The 13,080-nt window shown below is 31.0% G+C and overlaps 1 protein-coding gene across 1 annotated transcript; it reads left to right on the top strand.

Moving 5' to 3' along the window:
- Window positions 1-439: 439 nt before the first annotated feature.
- Window positions 440-12,608, top strand: LOC123668824. The gene is made up of 8 exons (XM_045602517.1): window positions 440-659; window positions 2,172-2,324; window positions 3,417-3,552; window positions 5,594-5,721; window positions 5,877-6,002; window positions 7,209-7,373; window positions 10,878-11,102; window positions 12,450-12,608. The coding sequence occupies exons 1-8, from the start codon at window positions 440-442 to the stop codon at window positions 12,569-12,571; spliced, it is 1,275 nt and encodes a 424-aa protein (XP_045458473.1). The 3' UTR covers window positions 12,572-12,608.
- The last annotated feature ends 472 nt before the right edge of the window (window positions 12,609-13,080 follow it).

Raw genomic sequence — 13,080 nt, 5'->3', positions numbered from 1 at the left:
TTTTACATACTCTTCCTTTTGTTTAAGAGTTCTATAATTTTTATACTACTAAGTGAATACAAATTATTAATTTATATTATCAAACATTTTTTATTTTACATTTATTTGTGTTTTTTTATTTCAAAAATTGTATTAACCTTTACTACTTCATCAGAATACAAAGCTGTAAACCATTAAATCCCAGCTTTCTCTTATAGGTGACACATTATTATAATATATAAGCTAAATTAACTCTCGTTCCGAGCTGCTGACTGCGCATGCATGTGGTAAACATTGGACCAAAGAAATTATCATCAAGTGGGTATTGTCCTCGGATGTAATAATAGGAGAAATTTAACACCATTGTTCCCTTTCCCACTTAAAAAAATATTATATATAGAAACGGAAACATATTATATATTTCAAATTCATAGTGCAACTCTAGTTTGAAAGACTTAACATGGCCAAGTTAGGCAGTGTAGTTTTTTTCTGCGGCTTATTAAATTTTTGTGAATCCATCGATCAAAGTACTTCAGGAACAAAATCTTTGAACGAGCAAGGTCTTTTAAATAGAATCGCTTTTCCTAAATGGAACAGAAATTTTGGTTTTAAAAATGGTTTCCGGGAACAAATACAGTCGGAAAGCCGATTCTGGCCACCGCCGCAAAAAGAGAATAGATGTAAGTTTTTCGTCATATAATATTACAATTATATTCGTCATATAATATATTTCGTCATATAATATATTTCGTCATATAATATTATAATTTTGGTTTATCAAATTCAAATTTCAAACAAATATACTATATAAATATAATACATAACCTGCTTTGCGAAATTTACAATTTCATAATCTTATTTATTACTTTTATACTTATTTAATTTATGATTAAACTGCATATAAAATCTTAATTTCATTTCAGTTTTAAAATATATTTCATAAATAAAATCTTACACTTTTGACTGAAACTAAATTTATCTCGGGTACAATATCATTACGAAAATAGAATGGAATTTTCGTAATAATATTGTACCCGAGATAATGAAATTTATGTCAAATGTCTCTTAGGGACACTACACAAAATTATTTTCGATATTTTTTTTTATTTTACAAGGTCAGCCGCTCATAAATACTTTAATATTATGCTTCTACTAATATCTACGTTGAGCTTCAGTAATATAACAATTATCGTCATTATTTTTTTTCTTTTTTGAAGTTCATCTGTTTAACATATTCGTTGAAGGTGTCATTTTGTAGTGTATATGATGTCTGAGATGTATGTAAGTTACACAATTATCATATAATTTGATTCCATCGTATACTTCCATACGTAACTGTAGCGTACTTAACAACCGCTCTGGTGCAGTGATGCGAATAGTCGCCTAAAACCGACCACCGACGGTTTGCGGGTTCGATTTTACCGTCGTATAAACCGTCGGTCCCAATTATTATAATAAGCACTTAAAAGTGATCGTTACTCTTATTAGGGAACATATCCGCTAACCCGCAGTGGAGCAGCTCCAATCCATTTACTAAATGGAGAAAGAGCGCTGTGTCTAGCAGTGGAATCTTAAAGGCTGAATGTGTACGTAACTGTTTTTATTTTCCTGAATTTTACTGCGTGAAACTTGTACGCAGTGGGATGTTACAGTCTGAATCAATCAATCATTCGATTTAAATGTTAAGTAAATTGATTAACATACATTTTTTTTTCTACATACCTAGCAGTTAAACTTAGAGCGTACAACTCAAACCTATTAAAATATTAATCGTCTTAGTATTGATTGATGACGTATAATTTAATTATTTATTTATACTAAGTACAGAACAATGAAAAATTAACAAATATTTTATATTTACGTAAAAATATAGTGTTACGAATTTTGATGGGTTATGTTGTGTAGTATTAAATAGTCAAATAGAAGTCTAAGGTCAATAAAGCGCCTTATACTTTTAAGCCTGATGGTTTTAGTATTTGTTATTATATTAAGTAGCACACATTCTTTGATAATTTCTTCGACTACACTTCCAAAGTTGGTGAACAGAGTACGGTTGCGTGGAATTTTAGTAATAGAATCCCATTATCATTTATTTATTTAATACTTTTTAAAATGTTTTAACGGAATATCATATCAAAGCCTCTTAAAATATAAAATTCTAAAAATATTATTTTTCAACTTTTTACACGTAGTTCTATCTTTATTCACCGTGGTGACATTCCCTAACGGAGCCTGCACGGGGGCATCAGGCGACAACGGTACTTGTATGACCGCCCGTGAGTGCTCTGCGCGAGGCGGGTCCGCTAATGGCTACTGCGCTAATGGCTTCGGACTATGCTGTATATGTAAGTACCTCTATTAATAGCTTCTTCGCTCATTATTTTACCCTTTTTATAATATTTATCCAGTAAATTTATATACATTTGAGAAACTACTTAGTTGTCACAAAGGACCTCAAAAGTTGTCTCTGTGTCTGTCTCTGAACATGTCAGAAATAAGAAAAAAACAATACATTAGTAACATGTTAATGGAATAACTTTAAATACACATATTAAAAAAAACTTGTTTTCCCTATCCACGATCATGTCCAATATAAGATATCATTACTACATACTAATCGAAAGTACGATTTCAGAAATTAAAATGCCCACACAAATGCACTTTACCACAACAGAATGTATATGCAACATAACAATACAACAACACACAGTACCCGGTCATAATTAGTGCATGTATGGTCTAATATCCGAACCTAAGTCGATATTCACCGAGCTGATAATATAATGAAACATACTTTATAATAAATTTCGTATATATTAGGGCCTATATTTAATTATTAAAGAAATACCTCTGTTTAATCTCCTCATTATAATATATATAATAAATTGTGAAGATATGATAATCGATTACTTGACTGAAAGATAGATAAGGTTATAAGTAAAGTATAAATGTTTATTTCCATTTGTAGGTCTTCATACATTATTGTTGTATGTAATTTATTAGTTTTTATCTTCGGAGTCAAAATTATACATTTCTAACGTTTCATCGTTTTCTGAAACAGAAATAAACAAATTAATTCATTGAAAAAAAAATGAAGGAATTGTTTTTATCATATAATACAAAAATTATATACCTTAGGCTCATCGGATTGTAACCGTAAATGATAGCGTTACCCTTATAAGGTACATGTTGTTGTGTTAGTGATCATCATCTAAAATCCAGTCATTATCCCTTGATGTTGACGTGGTATGCACTTTAAGATTGGCATTACTCCATATACTTGTTGTAATATAATACGCTATAATTTATGGCTCGGTACTACAATACTCATATCATTTATATCAAGTAACTTGACACTTCGATTAAACAGTTCCTGAACATCATAGTATGTACAAAGTTACGAGACCGGAAACTAAACATGGCGAAACACGTTTCAGTTATGACGTCATGCGGCAGCAGTACGACTGAAAACGGCACGTACTTCGTTAACTCCGGTTATCCGTCGACCTTCGATTCCACCGGTTCTTGCGAGCTTACCGTTATTAAATCACATCCCGATGTATGTCAAATAAGGTATTATGAAATTAATTGAGATATATACTATAAGTCTGTTCTACTATTTACAAAGCTATTTAATTAACGGTTCTAATACTAGATTCAATTAGGTAACTCTTATTATTGCAGCTACTGCTCTAGCCGACGACCCCCCGTGGGAGCTCGTCGTTTTTTATTTCAAATGCACCTAAGAGTTTAAAGAATAAATTAAATACCTATACTATGAATAAGCCTGTAAAAATGCAAAGCCGTTATATATGTAGATCCATTGAGGTTATATAACTTTCATTTTTCTGTTACAGGTAAACTCCAAAATTGCATGGTCTCATATCTTTGCATTAGACTGACCGATAACAATAAATTAATATTTAAGTTTTATTAAGAATCAATGAACTTCACGTGAGTAAGTTAGGGGTAGCAGCGTCATGTATAAGTATGTAAGCAGTTCAAAATGTTTACGATTTGACTACGAGACTACGAGCACGGTGTGTCCAATTCAGAGTTAGCGTTTAAACTTCTTGTCACGTTGTTGTAAAAGCTACGAGTGTATTACACTGTTTCGCGTAACTTACTTATGGCTTTTGAGAGTGTGATACGCCTTCATTCTAAGTAACCTTCTTTAGTTTATTTTTTATCTATATATTAATACGTGAAGCAAAAACTTTTTACCTCTTTTTTACGAAAATTACGCGGACGGAGGAGTTTGAATTTTCGCACACTTATAGTTTATATAGAGAAGGAGTGCAGAAATCTAATATTTTTTTCAATTATATGCATAAAAATATATTAAATTAATAAATAAATAAAAACTTTACACACACTACAATGTATTTGACACACACACGCATATAAACTCTTTGGTTGATTGTCAAAGTCTGTAGTCAAATTGAAAAAAAGGTTCTGTATGTTCATAATTTTTTGGTTTTCTTTAATTAAATTTTTAATTATGGTCGAATTTCGACCTCTGGTCGCGATCACTAGTGATATGTAAATAGCTGAATCCTAAATATTATCTAACCAAAACCGATTCCGTTGCAGTGGTGTGATTAGAACCGTTTCTAATGTACTGGTGTGAATTATTCTCATAATCACACCTCATGACTGTCGCGAATACTATTCCCTCTCGGAGCATATATTTGTAATTGAATTGATTACATAAAAAATTCTAAAATAATATGATTTATTAATTATGTATAGTCAAAATATATAAAATTTGAGTATTTCTTAATTTAAAGTACAAGACTACAAATATTTTCATTACAATAAAGTTTAAAAGACAGTATGGACAGTGTGGTCATGATACATGATGCACTTACAGAGCGTGTGCCATAGCGTACGTATATCTAACCAAGTAAAAAGATGTTATTAAATAATCCACATTGTTTTACGTAAAAAAAAATAACAAAAAAAAAACGCTTTTAAATAAAGTAAAATAAAAAGGAATAATCTTATCAAATTAGTGTATTGTCATCGATCCTCGATAAGTCTACTAAGTTTAAATGAAATCTGAACATTTGAAATGGGTCAAATTGAAGTCCAAAGGAGTCAGTTACAAACATACAAACATACAGGTGAAGCGAATAAAAAGCATGTAAAATAATATTTTTATTCAACGTTTCTTGTAAAAATTAAATTTATTTAGGTTATTGTAGACCGATATGAGTATTAAAAATACGGGAAGATAGCCATCAACACTATTATATTATACTATATAATTACATATAAAATTTGTTTTGCCTCGAATCAAGTGTGTCGAAAGGCCTCGAAAGTGCCTGGTGAAAGTGCCTCGAAATGCATCTAAAGTCGGTCTTTATTGTTATTATAGACAGCTTATCAGCTTATCTCACATAATAAGGTAATTAATTATACGCCAACTTGCAAAGGTAGACTGTGCAGGGGCTTTTATAGGCTTATACACTCAATTATTCAAATATTTGATATAGGTACTAGATTTGCAATTCTTCACTGTTTACATATATGGTCACTATGAGTTATAAGATTATTTATAATAGTCATGTTACTACTGAATAATTTTTATATAATTTTTGATTTTATTAAGGTTGGACTTCGATCGTTTTACAATTGCTGGACCGGAAAGAATAAACAATGTTTGTAACCAAGACCAATTTATTGTATCTGGTGGAAACCCGGTACCTGCAATATGTGGTTTCAATCAAGGCAGTCATAGTTGAGTATATAAAATATTAGTATGGAGTATCGTAAGAAATTGATCGATATAATGAATTGTTTAACTGATTTCTTTTATTATTTTTTTGTGTATAAAAACGTAACTTGATACCTTTAATAGTTTGAATAATTATTAATATAGTTAATTTTTTCAGTGTATATCGACGCTGGAATCGGATCTACAAATCCGGTTAAGTTGACCTTTGTAACGAGCGGCAACTCATTTGAGAGGATGTGGAAAGTAAAGGTTACACAAATACCATGCAGCACTATTTATAAAGGTATTAAAATAATGTAAAAAAAAATGAAGAACATTTCTTTTTAAATATATTTATATATTTACCTCACGCAAAACGAAATTTAATTAATAAAAAAAACCGACATCGACATGTAATACAATAGATAGACGAAAAAATAGATCCAATTTTAATAGGACAACAAAACAAGCATCAGCTTTCGATTAAATTAAAAATCATCAAAATCGGTACACCTAGTGTAGGACCTATATTACAACGTAAATCGACGAAAAAGTAGTCTAGTAAATACGCATTATTAGATATAACTCGATAAGTACTCGTCAGATCTCAATTGAATTTAAATAGGAGAACCAAATTGGGAACATACTCTTATTTTGGTAGTCAGTTAAAAACTATTAACATAAAGTCCATCTACTGCAAGTCTAAAAAACTATGTTATTAATGAGTGTAAAATTGAACTACTTTAAATATGTATAGGGAGAGCGTGAACTAATAACAGTTAGTAATTGAAAAATTCTATTATTCACTGACATCCTTATTGAGTATTTTTCTCGGGCGTAATCAGGTCAATTTAATTAACAGGGTTTCATATAGGAGTCCTGTCTCAAAAAAACAATTGTGACCCTCAAACGACTACTTTGTTTAAAAACTTATTTCGAATAAGGCCTTTATCTCGTTTCAATTGTGTGCTTCGTATTAGGCTATGAAGCCATGTTTCTATTATATTTAAAAATAACCTATTTTCAAAAATATTAAAAATTTTGTTTTTATGAATTTCATGTTATATTTAGAAGTAAAACATTTATGACTAGAACTTTGCCGTTTTTACTCAGGATCATATGACAATTATTTGCTCCTTTTTTTAACCAACTTCAAAAAAGGAGGAGGTTACTAAATTCGACCGTATATACATATTATGTATGTTCGGAGACTTTGTCATTTATGAGCCGATTTTTATAAGTCTTTTTTTGGAAAGGAGATATCCCAAGTGTGGTACCATGATAAGGAAACCAGGATCTGATTTTCAGAGAAACCGAGGGAAACCCTCGAAAATCGTAACGACGATTAGTGTGTTTGTTAATTTTTTTCGTCTACTTACGTTGTATTACTTGTCGATGATGAAGTCGGTTTTTTTCGTTTGCGAGTAAACACAATTGTTGGCACATGATCTAACATTTATCAAAGCATGAATATATCATGATTTTGCTTAACTAACATTATTTTTCTTAGCTGATGAAGGTTGCCTCCAGTACTACACTGGCGTATCTGGTCAGCTCAAATCATTCAACTATGACCCATCAAAAGGCCTACAACTTAGCAACCAGGATTACGGAATTTGTATTAGAATGGAAAGGAACTTCTGCGGTGTACAATATACAGCTTGTATGGATCCAGGTAACTTTTAACGACAATTTATTGGAGACACAATAATATTTTGTTCCTGTCCATGACATATCTACATCATGCAGAAATTAATTAAAAAAAATCGTGTGCTTTAGACCACACGACTGAACTAAAACTTATGAAACGTAACTCTCTCTCTTTCTATCTTCACTGACTTATATCTCCCTCTCAATTTCCATTCGCTTCGCCCGATAATATTTTTCGTAACGCTCTCGTCATGAATTCACCAGCTTACTCCTTTTAAGTTTTACTTCAGAAAGTCTTCAAATCTATTTAGGCAATTGCCGAAGTCTTGAAAATAAAAAAAATGACAAATTGGAACAGGATGATATCCATTGAAAAAAGAGAAAGATGTAACAAATACTCGTAAATGGACTCGGAAGTTGAAGGGGCTAAGATTTTGATGGGGTGAAATGGTTAATCACGATTTCGGGCCAAACTACGAGTCCTGTTGAAAAAAGTTAACTAAAAATAAAATAAAAAAGCCTGTTGTAATTTTTTTTTATCTCCAATATTATCACCCTGATCTTATTGTGAATCTATATAAATAAATAAAATTTGAGTGTCTGCTTGTAATATTAAAATAACCGCTCTTTATTAAATGTATACACGGTACATATACTAAAATATATTTTTTTACAATTTTGTCTGTCTGTCTCTCTGTCTGTTTGTTATAGCTAATCTCTGAAATAGTTGGAACGATTTTAACGGGACTTTCCATGGCAGATAGCTGATATATGAAGAAGTAACTTAGGCTATTTTTATTTTAGTTTGTTTATTTTATAACTCTGCGAACCGAACAATATCTTTTTGTTAAATTCCGAGCGAACGAAGTCGCGGGCATAGCTAGTATAACATAAGTAAAAGACAATTTTTTACTTTGTCATATTATGGAACACTGCGGTTACTTAACATAACGAACGTAGTTAACATAATACACGTATGTAAATATATACATTTTTCTTACTACATATTAAGAGTGAATATAGTTACTAAAGTAACTGTACCTAATTTATAACGTCGTGGAAAAACTGGAACTTATCTAAACAGCAATTTAGAGAGTAAAGAAGATCCTCTGAAAAGTTTCTGACTATTATACCGTATGTATAAACCATTCCACTCAATCATTTTTTTGGGTCGAGTTTTTGTCCTAGGAGTACAAAGAAAAGCATATTTATTCTCCTATATTCTTCAAGGCCGCATACAACGTGATAAATTTACCAAACACTGATCAGATCAGTAAATTTTATGCCGCTCATCCATCACAATATTTTCGTTTCGAGAACGTTTAGCTCGTGGATGTGGTTCAATAAGCTTGACCCACATTCGCTGTCATACCAGAGTTTCGATTTAAATATGAATCTACGATCGTTCCCATTATCCTAGGTATTTGGTGAAAAACTAAGACTCCTGTCTAACGTTCCGTTGTAGTTGTGGCAAAAATTTAATCAATAACGACTGTCACTGATTCGTTTCCAACTGGAGTGGATATTTATGTTTATATAAATATTTATTTTTAAGGTTTTAGCTACTTTTAATCTTTCCACTGTACCTCGGAAAGCACCTGATTCCGTCGGCATGGCATTTTTTTTAGTTTTAACCCAATTATCTATACAAATAAATAAAAATTGAGTGTCTGTTTATAATATTAATATAACCGCTTTTTACTAAATGCATATGGGTATACACGCCAAAATAACATTTTTTTACAATTTTGTCTGTCTGTCTGTTTGTTCCGGCTAATCTCTGAAATGGCTAGACCAATTTTGACTGGACTTTCACTGGCAGATAGCTGATGTATTAAGGAGTAACTTAGGCTACTTTTATATAAAAATATATTTATAAACTCTGCAAACTGAACAATAACTTTTTTGTCAAATTCCACGCGGACGTAATCGCGGGCACATATAGTTAGATATAAATTATTATAAAGTTTTACGGTTATAATGTCTAGGTATTAAATTTATTTCTTAAAAATCGTTAGAAGATTTTTTTAGTGTAGTGTAAATGTGTTAAAAATTAACTTTTACACAATATAAACAACGAAAAGATGCAAATTATCACTACAGCATCGCAAGGGTAAAAACTCTTAAAGGCGAGAAAAACTTTAACAATTACGAAAACCCAAAGCGGAATGAATAAAAAAGCTCGCTCGCGTTGTGAGAAGACAAATTTTACTTTCTATTATTTTTTAGACATTCCCAAGCACAACGCTAGTATTATATAGTTTCAAATAAAACGTTTGTCTTTCACAAAACTTTAATTTAAATTGTATTAACTTTGTCTCCGTAGATTTTATAAAATCGTCTGTTTCATCTGAAGTGACACAATTTAAACTTTACTATTCTATATATATATATATATATATATATATATATATAAACCCCTCAGCGTCGGACCACGTCCTAGTTTTACTAGGCAGTCACAGGACTGTTGATCTGTAGTATAATAAGTAGAATAATCGCCTGTGGTATTATTATAATGCATGTATGATAAACAAAAGGCACGAGCATTTTGAGCCTGTGGATCAAAATTTATAAATAAAAAATAAAAAAATAAAAAACTTTACTATTCTGTGGTTTATTGTGTAACACACATATGTTTGTTATACACATACTCGTATATTGTCTAATAGCTAATGTAAATATGTGCAAAAGTATAAATGTCTCTTGCGATGTTCCAATATAAGTAAAGTCATGTTCTCGCCAGTGGCATCTCTTAGTCTTATGTCGATAAATTTATTACAAATTTATCTCGTACTCCGTGATAAAGGAAACCAACTTAAATTAACATGTACGTCTCGAGAGAAATTTCAAGACACATATATCGCATCTGCCTTTAAAATAGTATTGTGTGTATTACGAATATTTCATAAATAATGTATAAGACGTTTTTAAGATGCCCTCAAAATAGATCCCGCTTTGTAGGCGATAAACTACAACACTGGAAAACTTAATTTACATTGCATTAACGTGTCAAGAGCAGTTCTAGATTAATCAGTAAAAACTAACTGAAGCGTGTTGGTGGATATATAGCTTTGTCAGAAAATGGGTTTCAGTTGCTTCAACTCCAATAAAATGGAGTATTTTAAATGAAATTATGAAACGTAATTTTCTATGTTTGTTAAAATAATACAAAAATCTTTTGAAATGGAAATTATTTAAGTGATTATGTCTGTATAACTAGTGACAAAATATGAGTTTCTATAAAAATAAATTTCTATAAAAATATAATTTCTTTATATTATTATATGATAAAAAATATCTAATTATGTTGTTACTTTTTTTAAATTCATTAAATGTATTTCCCATCAATATAGTAAAGTTTCTGCTGTGATTTCTCCCATTTTATGTTTTTTTTTTTAAATTCTTTTTCAAGCGACTCTTAAAATTTCATTTTTATTCTGAGTCGATGCGCTATGCTCTATTGCTTCTCATCATTCTCTTAATACTAAAAATTAATTCTTTTACTACTAAATTTCATTAATCGTTTCAGTAAATAATCGTTCCCGCGCATTTACTATTAGCGGCAACAGCAACAACCCTGTCAACGCAATGATTGGTTCAGGTGCTGGACCAAACAATTGTGCTAATGATTGGCTGTTGGTCCCATGTGCTGCCAATGTTGGTCGTCTACAACCTGCACAAGCCTTATGCACTGATAGAATATGTGGTGGAACGTTTTCAGCAGATCTATCTATGCAATCTTCATCGGTACTAAGTGAGTATTTAAAAACAGTTTTGAATTAACGAAAGTTAAAAGATACGAGTATTAGCATATTTATAACCACGATATAATCATACAAAAGTACCCAAAATGTACTATTATATAATAATAATGATGTGATAAAATATAATTTATGTAATCCTACAAAATATTTCTCGTCGCTGCTGTTCTAAAACCTCGTGTTGGTATTAATTTAGTGAAATTAATAAATGTAAAATACAATCGTTAAATAAAGTTCGCGGTTTAATTACGAGGAGTAAATTAGTTTCATTTTCATTTATACCTCCATTAGAGCACGAAGAGTGGGTGTGGTACAGCTTCTGGGAATAACATGTTTCACTATAAGGTTATTTTATGTAGGACATCGTATTCCCAAAGGCTACGTGTACAGGCCTAATGTGATGGATATACCTACATATACACTTATTACAAAACTATTATTTTAATACTACCATTCTGGTAAAAATAAAACAAAAACTGTAATCATGTTATTTTTGTGATAAATATAGAAGAAATGTTTTAAAAAGCCCATACTCTAATTACTTTGTCTGTTGTTTTAATTTAATAGCATATTTCGATATCAGTACTATTTTTTACTTTCACATTAGACAATAAAAATTAAACATTTCTCCAAAAACGTAACCGTAATAAAATAGACCGAAACCTATTGTAGTAAAATATCTGTATATATGTGACTAGCGGACCCGGCAAACGTAGTCCTGCTCGGAAAACCAAACTACCAAATTTGATAGCTTACATACCGATAGCAGCGCCACCTACCAGGTCCAATTGCGATAAAAACTACCCTATCTCCTAAGTAAGACCAAATTACAGATGCTTACAAAATTTGATAAAAATTGGTTCAGTAGTTTCGGAGTTACATACAATTAAATTTTTCATTGTTAACGCTCACCCCCGCAATCCTTATAGAGGATGAGTTATCATAAAATCCGCTCATTGGTCATTTCTACGTCACATATAGGAGATTCCTACCAATTTTCGAGTCGATAGGAACTATAGTTTAAAAACGGGAATTTTTCATTGTTAACGCCCCCGCAACTCCCACTTGTGGGTAAAATTTCTTAAAATCCGTTCTTAGCTGACCTCCGCTCGGCGAAAGGAATATTCCTCCCGATTTTTAAGTCTCTACGTCCTATGGTTCCAGAGATATCGTGATGAGTCAATATATAGGTGGAAATCTCTTATATATATATATTTCCAATAAACAAAAAAAATGTGTTAAAAAGATACCAACAAAAGTAGTAGTTAGCTTTTAAACGTAGCTTTCAAATTTGTTTGCACAAATAATATATGAAATACACAATTATTCTTTTTTTGCAGGCACCGTTAAACCATTCCGTCTCTGGTTCCACACCGACAATGTTGAAGCGCCGATTGACGTAGACAATAGAGGCTTTTGTTTAAATTACGTGCAACAACCGTGCACAAATAATGTGTTCTGACTTTAGTACAATTTTAATAAAACTTTTGAACATGAAACACTCTCTTTATTGCAAATAAAACATTCATTTTTGAACCGACTTCAAAAAAGTAGGAGGATACTCAATTCGACCGTATATATATATATATATATATATATATATATATATATATATATATATATATATATATATATATATATTATGTATGTTCGGGGATAACTCCGTCGTTTATGAACCGATTTTGATAATTAATTTTTTGTTAGAAAGGAGATATCCCTAGTTTGGTACCATGATAATGAAACTAGGATCTGATGATGAAATCCCAGAGAAATCGAGGGAAACTCTCGAAAATCCGTATAACTTTTTACTGGAAGTACCGATTTTGATGATTTTTAATTTAATCGAAAGCTGATGTTTATTTCATCGAGATCTGATTACAACTTTTTGAGTAATCTTTGATAATGCGTATTAACTTGACTATTTTTTCGTCTACCTACGTTGTATTACTTGTCGATATAATTGAAATCGGT

The sequence above is a fragment of the Melitaea cinxia genome, chromosome Z (genome assembly GCF_905220565.1).
Source record: "Melitaea cinxia chromosome Z, ilMelCinx1.1, whole genome shotgun sequence".
Taxonomy (NCBI): Eukaryota; Metazoa; Arthropoda; class Insecta; order Lepidoptera; family Nymphalidae; genus Melitaea; species Melitaea cinxia.
This window is presented reverse-complemented; position numbering and strand designations above follow the sequence as displayed.